Source organism: Arachis duranensis, chromosome 6 (genome assembly GCF_000817695.3).
Source record: "Arachis duranensis cultivar V14167 chromosome 6, aradu.V14167.gnm2.J7QH, whole genome shotgun sequence".
Classification (NCBI taxonomy): domain Eukaryota; kingdom Viridiplantae; phylum Streptophyta; class Magnoliopsida; order Fabales; family Fabaceae; genus Arachis; species Arachis duranensis.
In genome coordinates, this window is record NC_029777.3 from 66,371,333 (window position 1) to 66,391,395 (window position 20,063).

Genomic DNA, 20,063 nt, shown 5'->3' on the forward strand with positions numbered 1-20,063 from the left:
TTTTGTAAACCCTAGTAACTAGTTTAGTATAAATAGAACTTTTTACTATTGTGTTATCATCTTGGAATTAGTCTTTTGATTAATCTCTTGATCACGTTTGGTGGCTGGCAATTCGGCCATGCCTGGACCTTTATCACTTATGTATTTTCAACGGTGGAGTTTCTACACACCATAGACTAAGGTGTGGAGCTCTGCAATTCCTCAAGTATTAATGCAAAGTACTATTGTTCTTCTATTCAATTCATACTTATTCTTATTCTAAGATATTCATTCGCACTTCCACCTGATGAATGTGATGATCCGTGACACTCATCACTATTCTCACTTATGAACGCGTGCCTGACAAACACTTCCGTTCTACCTGCGAAAGCTAGAGTGTATATCTCTTGGATTCTTGACCCACGACACATGGTTGCCTCGCCTGACAACCGAGCCTTCCATTCTGTGAGATCAGAGTCTTCGTGGTATAAGCTTGAATTATTGGCGGCCATTCCTAAGATCCGGAAAGTCTAAACCTTGTCTGTGGTATTCCGAGTAGGATCTGAGATGGGATGACTATGACGAGCTTCAAACTCGCGAGTGTTAGACGTAGTGACAAACACAAAAGAATCACCGGATTCTATTCTAACATGATCGAGAACCGACAGATGATTAGCCGTGCGGTGACACCACACTTGGACCATTTTCACTGAGAGGACAGACGTTAGCCATTGACAACGATGATCCCCCAACATACAGCTTGCCATGGAAAGGAGTAAGAATGATTGGATGAAAGCAGTAGGAAAGCAGAGATTCAGAAGGAACACAGTATCTTTATGCGCTTATCTGAAATTTTCACCAACGAATTACACAAGTATCTCTATTTCTATTTTATGCTTTATTTATCTTTATATTCAAAAACCATTATAGCCATTATAATCCGCCTGACTGAGATTTACAAGATGACCAGAGCTTGCTTCATACCAACAATCTCTGTGGGATCGACCCTTACTCACGTAAGGTTTATTACTTGGACGACCCAGTGCACTTGCTGGTTAGTTGTGCGAAGTTGTGAAGAATGTGTGTGAACCATAGTATTGTGCACCAAGTTTTTGGAGCCATTGCTAGAAATTGTTTGAGAAGATGGGAAGTAGCCATTGACAACGGTGACACCCAACGTACAGCTTGCCATAGAAAGGAGTATGAAGGATTGGATTAAGGCAATAGGAAAGCAGAGATTCAGAAGAAACAACGCAACTCCATATACTTATCTGAAATTCCCACCAATGAATTACATAAGTATCTCTATCTTTATTTTATGTTTTATTTATCTTTTAATTATTAAAACTCCATAACCATTTGAATCCGCCTGACTGAGATTTACAAAATGACCATAGCTTGGTTCAAGCCGACAATCTCCGTAGGATCAACCCTTACTCACGTAAGGTTTATTACTTGGACGACCCAGTGCACTTGTTGGTTAGTTGTGCGAAGTTATGAAAAATAGTTGAGATTACAATTGTGCGTACCATGTTGTTGGCGCCATTTAGAAAGTAAGAAAGAAGAAAAAGATAAGAAGAAAGAGGAAAGAAAAAGAAAGGAGAAAGAAAAAAAAGAAGAAAGAAAAGAAGAGAAGAAGGGAGAAAGAAAACAGGGCAGAAAAAGGGGAAAACAGGGCGCAGAGGGCGACACGTAAGCATCGTCCATGCGTGCGCGTGGAAGGCAGGAGAGACAAGTGACGCGTAAGCGTCGCCCATGCGTACGCATGGAATGCAGAAAGTCCAGGTGACACTAAGCATCACCCACGCATACACGTGGGTTTATATTGTGCTATTCGCACAAATCCCGCACCACTCCAGCACAACTCTCGAGTTTCTGTATCGGGAGTCCCAATATGGCATACGACGCATACGCGTCGGCCACGCTTACGCGTGGCTTGCCATTTTTTTTTGCATATGAAAACAGAAACAGGGCACTCTCCTAATCTACAAGCGTTCTAAAACAATCAAAATTTAAATTTAACAACAAATCTTTTTAGTTTTTGAAAAATTTTCAAATACAAAACACACAAAACTTACACTTCAAGCAAAATACAACTTAACAACAACTATTCTAATCAAAACATGAATTTAACAAACAACCTATCAGTAAAAGCAAAATGTATAAGAGTATAGAAAATAAGAAAAACTACCTACAATGGCAACTCAATTCATTCATTGATTATATTTACAAGAGAATGGAAAGAGTTTACTATGGTGGGGTGTCTCCCACATAGCACTTTTAGTTTAAGTCCTTAAGTTGGACCATTGATGGGGTCCTTGCTATGGTGGCTTATGCTTGAAATCATCCTTGATTCCCACTAATGTTTGCATCTCCAATGTCCACCGGGATCCCAAATTAGGCGCATAAAGCCTTCAAGTAAGCTTAAGTAAATGACAAAGCCCCAAGAGTTGTGATTGTTGAAATAAATTCCAGGCTCCCAAATCTTATTCTTGCACCCACCTTCTTGTTGACTACCATAGTTAAATCTGGGTGACAAGGCTTGTGAATTCTCAATTAAGCATCCAAACATTCTCCTAGACCCATGCAATTTGGTTCTACACCAACCATTGCTATTCAACTTTGAGCATGCAACCATCATGAACTTAGATTGATATTTCCAACCACTACACAACTCTCTCATACTCTTAACTCCACAAAGAGCTCTAAATTGACTATCATTTTCAATCAAACCATATTCAACTGAGAGAGTAAAGCTTAGGGATAAGAATTTTACCCACTTGAATGTTGTGTTGGATGATGGTGACTTAGGAAGGGGGACCTCCCCACACTTAGCCAATGCGAAATCCATTCCCTTGTGCTCTTCCTTTGCAACTTCCACCTCTTTGCAAGCTTCTTCAATTTCAATTCCTTGATCACCAACTTCTTCTATACACCCCCTCATTGCTTAAATCGTGTGTTGGAGGTTGTGCACGGTCCTCCTTGTCATCAATTTCATAACACAATGAGGGAGGTTCATCAATTTCAAAAGACACATTGGTTGGTGTGGAATCATCTTGAATAATGGAGCTTACTTCTTGCTCAACCTCTTCCTCTTGGTAGCTTCCTTCCAATTTGATCTCTTCTTCATTGCTTACCAAGGGTATGGGAGGTGAGGTATCTTCTTCTTTACTCTCTATGTCAAGCCCAATGGGAGAGGATTCAATTGTAGATAGGAATTCCTCTATGATTGAATCCATCTCTTGATCAACCTCTTCAAAGTCTTCAATCATGATATACTTTGGAGGTTGTGCACCTTCCTCAACACCAATGTCAATCTTCTTGGAAGAGAGCTCTATGATTCAACATTCCCATGGACTTCCAACAACCCCTAGGTCTTCAACCACTTCTTCCGGCTCAATTGTCTCAACTTCCTCCCTTTGTGACAATTCTTGCTTCAACTCCTCTTCTCCACCTTGAAGCTCCAAAATCACTCCCTCACTATGCTCCTTGATTGTTTCTCCACATTCAACAATGGGAGTGCCTTGATCGCATAGGCTTAGGTGGGAGGAGACCATGTTGCTAAGGGCTTCCATCACAATAGCAATATTGGCTTCTATCTCCTTGAACTCTTCTTCCTGCTTCAGACACCTAGCTAGATGTTCTTGTTGCTCTTGCATTAGGGGTTGGAGCGATTGGTCCGGTGAAGGTGGTGTGGAAAGAGAGTGTTCATTGTTTGGGAGAAAGGGTTCATAATTGGAAGTTGGTTCATCTGTTAGAGATAAGTGTGTATGTCTAACAAAATACTACTACTACTACTACTACTACTACTACTACTACTACTACTACTACTACTACTACTACTACTACTAAGTGTGTATGTCCAACAAAATACTACTACTACTACTACTACTACTACTACTACTACTACTACTACTACTACTACTACTACTACTATTATTATTATTATTTATTATTATTACTATTATTATTATTCCTTTTTATAAGAATAAACTTTTATAATTTATAATAGTATCCTTAATTAAAATTAGAAACGAATAATTACGATAGGGATCATAATAATGAGAACTTTATTAGATGAAGATTAATAGATCTCATTTATTAAATTATATATATAAAGGGTATATATAGAGATATAACCATTGAACTGACTCACTCTAAGAATTCCTAATGGTTATAGTTATCGCATATTTGTCAATAGGATATTCTTATGATGAACATAATATTAGAATTTTCCTTTGACCTATGACTATCATAGTAATTGACAATGTATTTGTTATACTTTGATTCTGGACACCTAACACCCTACGGTGTTAGTTGAATGGACATTGGGTATGATTTAAATATTTGTAGAATTAATGATTAGTCAAAATGGAATCCATCAACTATGTTAATGAGTTTGAGCTCTATGATTATAATGAATGAAATAAACAATGCCTTGGCCAAGGGGTTTGAATGAATTAAGAAATGAGTTTCTTAAGTCATTCATAATTCATTATAATAATGGTAACATGTTAGAGTTTAACAATCAAACCGTACTCTAAAAGTTAGCCAAGAGTTGAAAAGATGGAAGGAGTTGTATTTTTTGTTCATCTTGGGTTCTTAGTAAAAATATTATTACTTCATACTATCAGGTCGTCAAGGAGTGTTGCTAGACGCCAACCTTGATTAGTAAATTTATGATGACTAATTTACTACCCACTTAGTATTGAACCTATGGGGTCATACACTAATGAGTGTTCTAATCCTTGGTAAATAATCATTTAATTATTATTTTGATTAGATCAAATAAATAATTATATTAATCCAAATGGAATATATTTATATTCTTTACTAGCACCATGAATATAATAATATAATAATTGAGAATATTAAATAATTAACTGTTTATTCTATGATGAGTTTTAAACATGGATAATATCCTAACTGATTCTCTTTCAAATTAGGTTGTAATTTGATTCACAAATCAGTCACCAATCTCATACTATATATATGTGTATATGATAAAAGAATATATATGTGTATATGATAAAAGAAATACAACACAAGTTTTTTCTTTTACCTCCACATACACAAATATTCCAATTCTTAGTGAAAAATTGCTGGTGCAAGGAGTTGCAAGAAATTCCTCAGTTAAATCCATTAGTCAAGGAGTTGACAACAAGGATCAGTTTCGGTGTGGATACACACAGTACCTTCGTACTATCGAAGGAGAAAGTTTTCATTCACTAGGGTACTCAGGTATTGGCATCTAACCCATCTTATTTTAATAAAGCTTTAAGCACAAAATAGATCAATAGGATTACTTTATTACTTTCGCTGCGTGTTAGGAACACTTGTAATCCTACATTATCTTGGTAAGGGTATGGAGATGGTATATATGGAGGTGGTTCTTAGAAGTAGTTGTGTTGGAATCGTTGTTGTTCTATGTATGGTTCATATGGCTCATAAGGTGGTTAGTATGGTGGGTAAGGATTAGGGTCATGTGGAGGTGTTTGGTGGTAGGGGGCTTGTGAGTATGGTGGTTCAAAATTAGGTTGAGGGGTGGTTCATAGGCATATGGTGGTGGTTGTTGACAACCACAATGAGGGTCACCACATTCATTAGATTGATATGCATTAGGAGTGGAATTATACCTATAAGGGATCGGAGGAGGTTGTTGCCAAGGAGGTTGATCAATCCTTTGAGGCTCCTCCCACCTTTGATTGTTCTATCCTTGATGCATATTATCATTGTAGTTCCCATTTCCTACAACATAATTTGAACCAAACTCATAGCCAAAGGGATGAGAATTCATGGTAGCAATTAAAAATAAAAGCTAATAAAAATAAGCAACAAAGTCCTAAACCTAACAAAAACTAACAAATAAGCAAAAGGCAAGCATATTCACATATTCACAATAGCCAATAATATAACACCATTGCAATTCCTCGGCAACGGCACCATAAATTTGAAAGAATATTTCGTATGGTTAGGAATTTCACATAAAATATTTACCATTGATAATATAGTTCTCAACCAACTAACAATACTCAAATCAAATTTAAAAAATTGGTTGTCACAAGTACAAACTCCAATGAAAATTAACCGAAGTATTCAAACCTCGGGTCGTCTCACAAGGAATTGCAATGAAGTGCTCAATTATTGGCTATGAAAGAATAAGGGGGTTGATTTATAATTGGCAAGAAAAATAAGTAACAAGAAAGTAAATAACAAGAACTAATAAAAGAAAGGAGAGAACTCTTGGCTAGACATAGGTAATTGAGATCACCATCCTTGTCTACAAACCATACATTGATAATTATGAGGAACCGAGCTCATTAAGTCTACTTCTATGCTTGAAGTATGTCAAATGGCTTGATCAACATCAATCCATAAGTCCTAACCTAACTACTAATTGACTTAGTAGAAGGCTAGTGTCAATGGTTATCAAATTGACCACAAAGGGTTCTCAAATTACCAATTCATTGAGACCCAATGACTCAAGGTCACTCAATTCCCTTAGCCTAGGCCAAGAGTAAAGAAAACTACTCAAAAATTAGAGAAAACATTTTATCAAACACCTAGAGTGCAATAAAAGTAAACATCACAAAATACAAGAATTAATGAAACCCATAACTAACATAAGCAAGGAATCAACAATAGCAATGAAGATAAACATAAGAGGACATGGAAACATGAAATTAAATTAAAGGAAAAGTAAATCCAACAAGGGTTCTTGAACATAAAAGAGAGCAAAATAAGGAGAGTAACAAGAAAATCTAAGATTAAGACAATAGAACAATAAAATGTAAAGATAATTGAACTGAAAACAAGAATTAAAAGTAGATCTAAGAGAATTTTAACCTAAACTACCCTAAATTCTAAAGAGAAGGGAGAGCTTCTCTCTCTAGAATTCTACCTACGACATGATGAAAACTACACTATGAGTCTCCCCCCTCATTCCCTTGCCATCCTTGGGTTCAAAAGCATCATAAAATGAGTTGGATTTGGGCCTCTGATAAACCACTATTTTATGGTTTATCTTGTTCTCAATTGAGTGGTTTTTATCAACTCTTTACCCACTTATTCATACTATTTGCATGGTTTTATATTTGCCTTCCTAATTATGTGCTTTGATTGAAAATATGCTTCTTTGGCTTTTATTTCCTTTTGTTTAATCCTCTCTTATTACCATTAGATGCCTTGATATGTGTGTTAAGTGATTTCAGGAATTACAGGGCAGGAATGGCTTAGAGGATGGAAAGGAAGCATGCAAAAGTGGAAGGAATACAAGAAGTTGAAGGAACTGCAAAGCTGTCGCCTGACCCTCTCACACTAAAATGATCATAACTTGAGCTACAGAGGTCCAAATGATGCGGTTCTACTTGCGTTGGAAAGCTAACGTCCGGAGCTTTGATTTGATATATAATTTTCCATAGTGGCCGTATAGATAGACAACGCGAACACGCGCTCCATGCGGACGCGTCGCATCTGCGAATTTCATTCCGCGCGGACGCGTGGATGACGCCTCCGCGTCACTTTGCCGCGACCTGTACGGACCAGATTTCACAATCAGCAATTTCTGGGCTATTTCTGACCCAGTTTTTGGCCCGGAGAACACAGATTAGAGGCTATAAAGTGGGAGAATGCATCCATTCATGATCATGCTTTTCATAATTCACTTTTCATAGTTTTAGATGTAGTTTTCAGAGAGAGAGGTTCTGTCCTCTCTCTTAGGATTAGGATTAGGATTTTTAGAACTTAGGAATATTTATATCTCATCTTTTTATCAGGTTCAATATCTTTTTATTTCGACTTCTCTTAATTGTTGATTATTGATGTTGCTTATTTGGCTTATGACTCTTCATATTTGGATTGATTTTATTTTATTAATGCAATTGAGGTATTTCAGATTTATATGTTACTGATGCTTGGGCGCTATCCAAATTATTTTCATTCAAGTAGATGTTATTCCCTTTCGGCTTTGGTTGATTAATTGGTAACTCTTGAGTTATCAAACTCATTGTTGACTGAAAATTGGAATTCTTCAAGAATTAATTCGAGTTCCAATAACTCTAGCCTTTTCCAAGGAAAGACTAGGACCTGAGGAATTAAAATTAATTCATCCACTTGACTTACCTTCATAGTTCAAGGTTGACTTAGTGGAAAAAAAAATCCAATTCTCAACACAATTGATAAGGATAACCGGGATAGGACTTCCAGTTCTCATACCTTGCCAAGAGCTTTATTAGTTATTATTTAAACAACTTGTTATTTTATATTACTTGTTCAATGATTCGTGGAAGGATCAGCGAGTTGGGAAACATGTGTAACATGAACTAGATTTAGTATCCCCTTACGGCAGATGCCTATTTATGGATTAGTGAGAATCTAGGCTGGATACTTGGTGAAAAGGAGTTTAGGATGCTTAGTGAGTTTTTATTGCAGTGCATTGTATTTATTTGGCACTTTTACCGTACTGGGAACCCATGGGCTCGGGGGTTCTCATTCCGTATACACTCTTGTTTTTCAGATACAGGTTCAGGTGCTCAGAAGTGAGCTGTGGTTCGTCTGAGAGACGGCGAAGATATTTATTTTTTCTTCTTTCTGTTTTGCTTAGAATCTCTCCACCTTTGTTTTGAAAAGATTATATTATGTATTGAACTCTTTTGGAACTTGCCTATAGAGGCTCTTATGTTTCCTTTGGGAGAGATTAGGATATACTGTTGTCAACTAGTTTCATACTGTACCCTAGCCGGCCTAAACTTCGTGGGTCGCGACTAGTGGCTATTTACTTATGTTATATATATCAATCTGTTATCTATCTCTTAATCTCCTTTATGCCTTGTCCGTATATCGCTTTCGGCTTCACGTTTTATCTTTTCGTTGTCGAAACGTGAGTGATACATCTTCGCGATTTTATTTCTACTCTTTTCAGGCTTCTCGGTTAATACTCCTTTCGAAATTACCTATATTTATATATAAAAAAATCCACCTGAGAGTCGTACCACCGTAATATTATTGACTTATGACTCGAGCATAAGAATTTGAATATTAGGGTGTTACATTATGGTATCAGAGCAGTTCGTCCTCGTGAGCCTGAGGGATGGAACTGCTTATGCTTCAATGCATACTCTGAGTTTGTGCCTGTGCTAGTTAGGGTATCTAACCGATACATCTAGCATGAAGTACATGAGTGTACCTTTGGAACCTTGAAGCACTATACTTCCGATATTGAGACTGATCAACTTGATATTGATTGTTTGGTGTGTATTGGAACTAGATGGCGCCTCGTGGACCCGGTCGGGGACGTGAGAGAGATTGTACTAGTACGCAGGAACTGGAAATCAACCCGAATAACTCAGTAAACCTTATGGCGGCATTGGAGAATATGGCTGCTACTATGCAGGCCACTGCGGAGGCTCTTGGGCAACAGATAAACAATAATGGCAATGGCAGAAGGGAAGCTCAGGGCCCGATGACACTGGCAACTTTCTTAAAGGTTAATCCACCTAAGTTCAAGGGAACCACCAATCCGACTGAAGCTGATACTTGGTTTCAGGCCATGGAGCGAGCACTGCAAGCACAGTTGGTGCCTGAAGAGCAGCGTGTTGAATTTGCCACCTATCTTCTCACGGGGGAAGCATCGCATTGGTGGCAAGGGGCTCGACGCCTCCTGCAACAGAGAGATGATCCTATCACTTGGGATGCCTTCCAGGTGGAATTCTATAAGAAGTACTTTCCGAATTCTGCCAGGACAGCCAAGGAATTGGAGTTACTACTGCTGAAGCAAGGTGCTATGTCCGTATCTGAGTATACAGACAAATTTGAGGAGCTATTCAGGTTTTCCCGCATGTGTCAGGGAGCTCCGGGAGACTTCGAGGAATGGAAATGCATTAAGTATGAAGGAGGGCTCCGAAGCGACATCTTGAGTTCAGTGGGACCAATGGAGGTCTGAACTTTTTCAGAGTTGGTAAATAAGAGCAGAATTGCTGAAGAGTATGTGAAGAGGATGGTTGCAGAGAAAGGAAGTCATAGAGAGCACAACCAAGGATTCGCACCAAGGGGTCGAGAGTTTAAGGAGAGAGGATACATACAACACCTTCCCCAAGGACGGAATAACTTTGCGACGAGTGAGGAGTCCCAAAGAAACGGTAAAGCAAAACGGGTAGCGGCTGTTTCTGATGTTTCGAGCTGTCAAAGATGTGGAAGTCATCACCCAAATAGGCCGTGCCGATTGGGGTTAGGTGTGTGTTACAAGTGCGGGTTACCAGGGCATGTATCAAGAAATTGCCAACAATGAGAGAGTCAGGATGCGGGCCGATTGCGGCAGTAAGATTGACGTAATTCCAATAATTAGGCTTAAATGGCAGTGTGTGATTTTATAATACCGCCTGTACAGTAAAACTGGGAATGTCGAGCTTAATATTTGACTGAAAAGCAAACCGGATGGTCCGAGTAAGGATTTACCTTAATACAAATGGATAAATGCCTGTGATGTAAATGATTTTCTATTGAGAATGATGTGTTGTGTTTGTTATGTATTCAGTTGATTTCTAGATTTTTGGTGAAACGGATTGAACCCGTGACTTTTAGTTCCTTTGATCTAAATAGATAAGAAATGGTCCTAAATGATGATTTGGAAACGTTGATATGAAATACCAGTCATGCTAAGTTGTGGTTGGGTACTTGAGAAAATAAGTGATGGAGCTAATACTTGACGAGAAATCAAAGTGGCATAGCAGAAGCTTGCTAAAGCGTTAGCATAGTATGGTAATAATAAGGAAAAGTGGGTATGATTAGAAATGCTTTATGCTTTGAGTACCTAAAAGTTTAGTGAGCTTATGCAGATAATGATTCTAGATAATTGGAATTAATTGCGGCTGTGAGCCTTGCTGGTTCTGAAATGGAAGAGGAAATTATCATTGATGCGTAATCGGATTTAGATGATGATTGAGTGCAATTTGTCGTGTTTGAGAGATGAGTGCTATGATGTTTGGTCATGGTGACCTTGGATTTAGATCAAGATTTGTAATGATTAGTTTCAGAGGAATAGTTTGGAAACCTTTAAATTGCAATGCTGATGCGGTACTGAGATTGGTTTGAGGAAACCCGTGACGGGTGGTAGACTCCAGTTTTTAGGAGAGGTGCTGTCAAGATTTCCCAAGAATTTGAAAGAGGGTTGGTTATAGTTTCGAGAATGAAATTTGATTGATTATAGTGATGTGGAATGATGGCTATGATTAACGATGATGGCAATATTATTGATGACATGATTTGAGATTTAATAGGGTGTGGGTTGATGAGACGGTAAAAGTAAGGAACGAGGCTGTTGGTCAGCGTTGAACGAACGACCGAGACCCTCAGGAATGGAGAAATCAGAGCGCGGCAACGGAAGCGCGCAGAGTAAAAGAACCTTGGAACTGTTGTGCGTTTGATATAAAGGCAGACTATGCTCGCGTACTCGTAGTGATGGATAGAATTTTCGAGGGCGAAAATTTCTGTTAGGGGGGTAGAATGTAATACCCGGTCTAACCAAAATTAATTAAATAATAAGTTAAGTAGGAGCAAATATGCGTGGAAGATTTGGTAATTGGAATTTGATGATTTAAATATGATATTTGGATTCAGTGAATTTTTCCGAGTCGGAAGATATAGTTTTCTGCGTAAAAGCGCGCAGTGGAATTTTGATCGGCAGTACCGGCTGAGACCTGTCTGGTACTGCAGCTGAGAAAATTGATTATGAGTAAATAAGATTAAGAAATGAGGAATTATAATTAGGGGAGGTAGAAATATTTGAAGTGCGATTTAGAGCGCTAATCTTAAAGGTTTTGACCCAAAATTGGGCCAACGGACAAAAATAAGTGAACCGGGCCTAAGTAGGCCCAAGACCCAACATATATAAACATTAGTTATGAGCATTTCAGCTCATTTTACCATAAAAGAGAGGTTCGGGCGCTGAAATAGAGAAGAGAGAGAAGAGAAGAGAGAAAACCTAACTCTCTTTGATCTTCAAACCACCATAACTTGAGCTACGGAGCTCCGATTGACGAACCGTTTGCGGCCACGTGACAAACCCCAATTTGACGGTTTATCTTGTATTGATTTTAGGGAATTTTATAACCTTTGACCCACATTTATTCAATGAAATAGCATGGTTTTGTATATTCTCCTTTAATTATGCTTAAGAGTGAAAACATGCTTTTTTAGGTCTTAAAATGAATAAATTTAATTCACCTTGATTTCTCCTTTAATTGTGCTTAAGAGTGAAAACATGCTTTTTAGGTCTTAAAATAGCTAAATGTAATTTACCTTGATTCCATTAGATGCCTTGATATGTTTGTTAAGTGATTTAAGGTTTAGGAGGCAAAGATTGGATCAAGGGAATGAAGAAAGAAGCATGAAAAGTTGGAGAACTCATGAAGAAATGAAAGAACCGGAAAGCTGTCAAGCCGACCTCTTCACACTTAAACGACCATAACTTGAGCTACAGAGGTCCAAATGATGCGGTTCCAATTGGGTTAGAAAGCTAACATCTGAGGCTTCAAAACGATATAAGATTTGCCATAGTTGCTACAAGTATGGTGGCGCGCACGCGCATAGTACGCGCATGTGCCGTTGCTGCCACCTAGTCCACTTGAAGCAAAACGTGGCTAGCGATTTTAGAAGCCTTGTGGGCCCAATCCAACTCATTTCTGATGCTATTTAACCCAAGGAGTGAAGAGGGAAACATATGTTAGTTACCAATTAGTTTTAGTTTAGCTTTTAGTCAGTTTCTAGAGAGAGAAGCTCTCACTTCTCTCTAGGATTAGGATTAGGATTAGGATTAGGTTTAGTTCTTAGATCTAGATTTTAATTCATCTTATTCTACTTCCATCTTTTCAATTCCTTGTTGTTACATTCATCTTCCTCTATTCTTTTGTTGTAATTTCCTTTATGTTGTTCTTATACTTTGATTGTAGATCCACTTTTGTTCCTTCCTTTCTCTTTCAATTCAATTCAAGGTAAATCATAATAATTGTGTTCCTTTTTGATTTGTGTTGTTATTTTATATTACTTGTTCAACGAGTTGGGAAACATGTGTAACATGAACTAGATTTAGTATCCCCTTACGACAGATGCCTATTTATGGATTAGTGAGAATCTAGGCTGGATACTTGGTAAAAAGGAGTTTAGGATGCTTAGTGAGTTTTTATTGCAGTGCATTGTATTTATTTGGCACTTTTACCGTACTGGGAACCCATGGGCCCGGGGTTCTCATTCCGTATACACTCTTGTTTTTCAGATACAGGTTCAGGTGCTCAGAAGTGAGCTGTGGTTCGTCTGAGAGATGGCGAAGATATTTATTTTCTCTTCTTTGTGTTTTGCTTAGAATCTCTCCACCTTTGTTTTGAAAAGATTATATTATGTATTGAACTCTTTTGGAACTTGCCTATAGAGGCTCTTATGTTTTCTTTGGGAGAGATTAGGATATACTGTTGTCAACTACTTTCATACTGTACCCTAGCCGGCCTAAACTTCGCGGGTCGCGACTAGTGGCTATTTACTTATGTTATATATATCAATCTGTTACTATCTCTTAATCTCCTTTATGCCTTGTCCGTATATCGCTTTCGCCTTCACGTTTTATCTTTTCGTTGTCAAAACGTGAGTGATACGTCTTCGCGATTTTATTTCTACTATTTTCAGGCTTCTCGATTAATACTCCTTTCGAAATTACCTATATTTATATATAAAAAAATCCACCTGAGAGTCGTACCACCGTAATATCATTGACTTATGACTCGAGCATAAGAATTTGAATATTTGGGTGTTACATTAGATATGTGGGCACTGTTACTATGCTGAGAATCTCTCACTCCATACATATTTTGTAGTTTTCAAATACAAGACTTGAGGCACCTCGCTGAGACATGTTGGAAGCTTCTAATAGCGAAGATCTTTGTCTTTTAGGACTTTATTTTGGATATATGTATATAAGTTTAGATACTTAGTATCTCCACTGTTTATGTATATGATGTATTAACTTCCTCTTAGAGGTTATTTTGGAGAAATAGGTTCTATATGTAAACCTTGTATTTTGGTGTCTTTTGGGTTCTCTAATATATATATGTATATATGCTCATGTGCTCTGGCCGGTTTATTTTCGCAAGTTGAGTCATGAACTTTGCTATTTGTATTTTGGAACCCTTTTGTTTATATCCATGTTAGCTTTCTCTTGCCTTGCTCCGTTACGTTATCGTTTCGTGAGTATTTAGAGGTCGTAATACCTCACAACCTCTGTCTTATGACTTAAGCATAAGATTTTGTGTAGTAAGGTGTTATATTATAGTATCAAAGCAATTCATTCTTGTAGAGTTTGAGGGATGGACTAACACTAATTATTATATATTTTTAAAAAAGAGCTTATATTTTTAATGATATTGAGGATATTTAAAAAATTGAGAATTCTAAGAAATACAAAGAATAAAATAAATATATTTATAATTTATTTTAAGAAATATCATAAACAATTTCTAAAAGTCTCTTTTATAGTATATAAAAATATCGTTTTCGAGTATAATGTGTGAGTTCTTAGATTTGGATATTTAGGATTCGTTGAAGTATTGAGAGATAAAAATAATAGAATAGAATTTGCAATAGACAACGGTTAAAAAATAATATAATAGTGTAATTCTTTAATGCGTATATCAAATACACTTTTTTTTTAGGCTTAATAATGTTTAAAATGGGTTACTGATAAGTTTGTTACAGGATACAATGAAAATATCTATCTTATTTTAGCATTACATAATCAAGCCTTATACCAATAATAATGGTATTTCCTATTCTACATATAAAGAAAGAGTTGAGATGGAGAAGAGAGAAATAATGAAATTGAGGAAGAGTTGTTATTGTATGGATTATTATTATGTTCTGTTTTGTTATTCTGTCATCATATTTACAGGCATTAAATTTGTTTTGTCATTCTATCATCATATTTATAGGCATTAAATTTATGTTTGAGCCTACTCTTGAAGAGAAACATTCTTTTAAAAAGATGTAACTCTTTAATGGATTACAATTTTTTAATAAATTATAACTCTTTAATAAGTCACAAATTTATATAGATATGTAACATTTTAAACTTAACTTTTTATATATTTTAAAATTATATTATCTCACATAATGTTCTAAAATAAATTAAGTATAAATTTAGAGAATACAATGTCCAGTTTTTCAAATAAAAAAACTCTACAATAACTTATATAATTTGGATTTTTGTTTCTAATTTTCAAGCACAACCTTTGTATCAATTTAATTAATTACTTAAACTTACTAATTAAGAGACGAATGGATTTAATATATAAGATTCTGGAGATTTATTATTTAACATAATATTTTATGTTATATTAATGTTTTTGTCTATAATAATATTATGAAAATATAAATTTTTTAAAATTACGTTAATTTTGTCTTGTGAGAAAAATAAAAAAAAAAAATAAAAAAATAATTTTTTAATTTAAAAAAAAATTAATTTTAATTAAACAAAAAATAATATATAATATATTTTAATTATAAAATTAGTAATATATAATAAATATAATAGATTCAACCAATCGTTTAATATATAAATTAACAGAGATCATAAATATGCTGAGAATATCCTTTTAATTTTATGAACGGAAAAGTCTAGGGACCAGCAGTTTTATTGAATTTTGGCCAGCATGTAATCAGCAGAGAAAGGTGAGCCATTGGATGAAATCTCATACCAATCTCATACCATTAAATCACCATTAATGTCTAGTTAATGGCTAACAATCACAAAAATTACTGGTCCCCTAACATTGCTCTTCATGAACCGGTGTGAGCCAAAAGACACATCCACGTTGAAGGGTTGACACATAATTGAATAGTTTCCTCGTATGAAAACAGACATACCAAACATTAATTACACTAAATTCTGAAAACAAATATAATATTTTTCATTGTACAGCTATATATATTGGACAGGGCAAAATATTTTAGCCATCATCATCATCACCATCATATATATAATTTGTTTTTGCGCTTTGTACGTGACACCGTCCTTAGTTTTGTTCTTCCTTAATAAATAACAATTACACCCACCACTTCTCATATCAACAGTAGTTTATATATATCTATCTGATCTGTTGCAATTACACATCAATAATTTCAGTAAGATGGGGATGGTGATGCAAATGCGTCTCTTGCAGTTGGTGGTGTTATTCATCGGAGTATTTGAATTAAACGGCGTCGTTTGTTCTTACACTCGGCCTCCTGTTCGTAAAACCATCTTTGTTCCTCATGACGATGATGATTCCAACTCACCAGAACAGGTAATAAACTCTAATCTATCTCACTACTCAAGTTTTAATTAATAAATTAAATTAATTTTGTGTATGTGCAAACATACATACATACAAGTGTGTAACTTTGAATATTGTTATTGCTTGCATTTTGGTCATGAATTTAATGAAATAAAAATTTTATTTTTTGGAGCTGTCGCGATAAATATATGTATGGATGGATGGCAGCATCATCATCTTCATTAACTGCTACTATTCTGTCGGTGTAGATCGTAGTTTGATAAAATTTGCCGATTAACGGTGTGTATGTAAGTACAGTTAGGTGAAGAAGACAATCAAATGATGATGATGATGCGGTTATCAATTTGGTTGGGGAAGTCGTGGGGAGTGGTGAATTGTGACTTGTGTGTGATGGATTGTTGCACCCAAATACCGAATAATGTGTACGCTGTCACATTACGAAAATAATAAAAAGAGCAATGCTAGGGGGACAGCAACTTTTGTGATTGCTAGCCATCAATTAACCATCAATGATGATTTGATGGTGTGAGATTGGTATGAGATTTCATCCAATGGCTCACATTTCTCTGCTAGTTACATGCTGGCCAAAATTCAATAGAATTGCTGGCCCCCTAAACTTTCCCTAATAAAAATCATTGTCATTATCTGCTTAATTTATACCGTTTTCAAGAGTAGATATCATATCATATATAATAGAAATGGGAAAGAAATCCTAAAATATAATGGATGTTACTGCTATAGTTTATTGGCTTGACGCATCTATCTTGTATAATAATTACAAATGTCCTAATGGTATTTTTATGGATACTAAAGATAGAATCAATTTTTTTAGGACGCCTTTTTGTTTTTAATTAAATATATAACGTATAATTTTCTTTTTTAATTAAAAATTTTTAACTCTTTTTTATTAAAATAAGTTACGTTTACTTGAAATTACATATATGCATACATATTATTATATTAATAAAATGGTAAAAATTCAGCTGTAGTTTATTTCACGTGAAGTAGCCGTTAGATGAAAATTTAATCAAATAAGTCAAATTATCTAACGGCATGAAGTCAACTGCACTTGAATTTTCACCTAATAAAATACATATTTTATATTATTATTTGAAAAAACAAAAATAATATATATTATCTCGAAGCATATTTATTAAAAATAAGTCAAAATATAGCTTATTTTTATTTTCTAGTGAAAATATTTAAAAAAAAGGTGTCATTAAACATTTCTTAGAATATCATTTCCTCAATTGATTTTTGTTCTGTGAGGACAATTTATCAACACAAACCATTGTTGTATACGGAGTGTATCACATAACCGCAGTTTTAGTTTACGGATTTCAATACCATTTTTGTATTTGGTGCATGCAACACGGAGAGAGAAAATAACGAAGAGGTGAGGAGTTACTTTCATAGATAGATATTTTTTTATGAGAATCTGTTCTTTTATGTTTATTAATTTTTAAAATAAATTTATACACTATTTTTCGTCTTCTTCACATAGAAATCTCTCTATTATAGAATTATTCTTTGTATTTTTATTTGTTTTTCGCTGGAGCTCTCCTCAAGTTTTTGGTTCGTTTCCTATTGCTGTTTAAAGATTTATGTTATTAAAATTTAATTTTAAGACATTTCTATAAAGAAAAATTGAGCATGGTTATCTAATTATATATTTATTTGTTAAAAGATCATTTGAATAGTAGGTAAAAAAGATAAATATATTTTAAGAGTAAACTATTCTTGTTAACAATGAAACTTTAAAACACTGATAATATTAACTACGAATGGGTAAAATTAATTGTGTAAAAGATGGTTTTTATGTGATAAAAGTATCTGAGAGTTAATTTTATTCATTTGAATTTGTCAAATACTCTAAACTTTTTCGTCTTTCAAAAATAAAAGGTTAATTTTGTTTATTCATGAGTATATTTGTTAACATTAAAATTTCATATATAAAAATAATAGTTTATTTTTTAAAGTGAGATAGTAATATATAATTAGATGTCACTGTATAAAAATAGTAGTTATTTTTTAAAAAAATAACTGATATTAGTTAAAAAATTACTCTCTTAAAAAAATACGTAACTTATATAAAATATATTTTATATATAGCCTTGTAGCTAATGTTCTTTTTATTATTATTGTGCATACAATTTCCAATGTTTATTGTTGTTTCCTAATGAGTAAGTTTGGTGGGCGTAAAGGTACATATATCTCAAGTGGGCCAAGATAAGATGAGAATATCATGGATCACAAGCAACTCAGGCCCGGCTAAAGTTGAATACGGCCCATCTCCTTCTTCAATCGCATTTTCTGAAACTGGTTCTACCTCCTCATATCATTATACCTTGTATGAATCTGGAGAAATTCATGACGTGGTAATTGGGCCACTGAAGCCCAACACTGTCTACTACTACCGTTTGGGTGATCCACCTTCAAGCCGAACCTACCAGCTCAAGACTCCACCCTCTCAATTGCCCATCAAGTTTGCAGTTACTGGTAAGTCATTTTAAGGTGTTCTCAAAGTAAATACTCTTCTCTTTTTACTACTACTAAATAAAGATACGATACATGGTTATCTGTTTAGGTGATCTTGGACAAACAGAATGGACAAAGTCAACGCTAGAGCATATAGAAAAGTCAAATTACGATATGCTACTACTAGCAGGTGACCTAGCCTACGCAGATATGGTACAAGAGCTATGGGACTCGTACGGTCGGCTGGTTGAGCCCTTAGCGAGCCAGCGTCCATGGATGGTGACGCAAGGGAACCATGAGATTGAGAAGATTCCCATCATCCATAGCGAGCCCTTCACAGCCTTCAATGCCAGGTGGCGAATGCCCTACGAGGAGAGCGCTTCTGACTCCAACCTCTACTACTCCTTCGACGTGGCCGGTGGTGTCCACGTCATCATGTTGGGTTCCTATACTGATTTTGAGGCTGGGTCCTCGCAGTACCAATGGCTTCAGGGGGACTTGAAGAAGGTCGATAGGTCCAAGACTCCTTGGGTGGTGGTGTTGATCCACGCGCCGTGGTATAACTCCAACCAAGCTCATCAGGGTGAGAAGGAATCCGTCAACATGAAAGCGGCTCTCGAAGGTTTGCTCTACCAAGCTCGTGTTGATTTTGTTTTTGCTGGACATGTTCATGCTTATGAGCGCTTTGTGAGTCTTTTAATCTTATTATATTCTTGCTACTCAAGGCTTTATTATGATTTAACGTCTAGAATTTAAAATAAAATGACTTTTTTGTTTTATATTTTCAGACGAGAGTTTATAAAGACAAAGCTGACAACTGTGGTCCAGTGCATATAACAATTGGTGATGGTGGAAACCGTGAAGGCCTTGCTACCAAGTAAAGACAATTTTGACTTCTTTTCTTTTCCGCCTATTAACAATATGGATTTTTTGAAACTGAAGATTCACTTCTAAATTTAAGCCAGCAAGCACAATAATAATTGATCATGACTTTGGGTATTTATTATAATAAATTGTCTCTGATTTTTATGTTGACAGCTACATAGATCCGAAGCCAGACATATCGATATTCACGGAGGCTAGCTTTGGGCATGGAATATTGGAGGTATTTAATGCATCACATGCACTCTGGAGTTGGCATAGGAATGATAATGACGAAGCTACTGCTAGTGACTCTGCTTGGTTAACAACCCTCACTTCTAACCCTGCTTGTAAATGATCCTAGTTAGGAAAAATAGTATTCCTAGCTAATATATCCTTTTCTCAATTATTAAAAAATATACTGTTGATATA

General features: G+C 35.6%; 2 protein-coding genes across 3 annotated transcripts; both read left to right on the forward strand.

Moving 5' to 3' along the window:
* The first annotated feature begins 9,526 nt into the window (after window positions 1-9,526).
* On the forward strand, window positions 9,527-10,264 carry LOC107493948 (uncharacterized). Its single transcript, XM_016114983.1, has 2 exons — window positions 9,527-9,755; window positions 9,930-10,264. Exons 1-2 carry the CDS (start codon window positions 9,527-9,529, stop codon window positions 10,262-10,264), a joined length of 564 nt encoding a protein of 187 aa, XP_015970469.1.
* Window positions 10,265-15,925: 5,661 nt separating this feature from the next.
* On the forward strand, window positions 15,926-20,063 carry LOC107493953 (probable purple acid phosphatase 20). Of its 2 annotated transcripts, XM_052262771.1 has the most exons (6): window positions 15,926-16,015; window positions 16,142-16,301; window positions 18,497-18,791; window positions 18,880-19,457; window positions 19,559-19,647; window positions 19,809-20,063. In XM_052262771.1, the coding sequence occupies exons 2-6, from the start codon at window positions 16,146-16,148 to the stop codon at window positions 19,987-19,989; spliced, it is 1,299 nt and encodes a 432-aa protein (XP_052118731.1). In that variant the 5' UTR covers window positions 15,926-16,015; window positions 16,142-16,145; the 3' UTR covers window positions 19,990-20,063. The 2 variants fall into 2 exon arrangements, with proteins under 2 accessions (XP_052118731.1, XP_015970472.1); XM_016114986.3 differs by lacking the exon at window positions 15,926-16,015 and having other exon boundaries at window positions 16,026-16,301.

Coding starts and splice junctions, on each gene's coding strand:
- LOC107493948 (XM_016114983.1), top strand. CDS start 9,527: ATGGAGCGAGCACTGCAAGCACAGTTGGTGCCTGAAGAGCAGCGTGTT. Junction 9,756..9,929: donor GTTACTACTGCTGAAGCAAG/GTGCTATGTCCG, acceptor GAACTTTTTCAG/AGTTGGTAAATAAGAGCAGA.
- LOC107493953 (XM_052262771.1), top strand. CDS start 16,146: ATGGGGATGGTGATGCAAATGCGTCTCTTGCAGTTGGTGGTGTTATTC. Junction 16,302..18,496: donor ATTCCAACTCACCAGAACAG/GTAATAAACTCT, acceptor GTGGGCGTAAAG/GTACATATATCTCAAGTGGG. Junction 18,792..18,879: donor CATCAAGTTTGCAGTTACTG/GTAAGTCATTTT, acceptor TTATCTGTTTAG/GTGATCTTGGACAAACAGAA.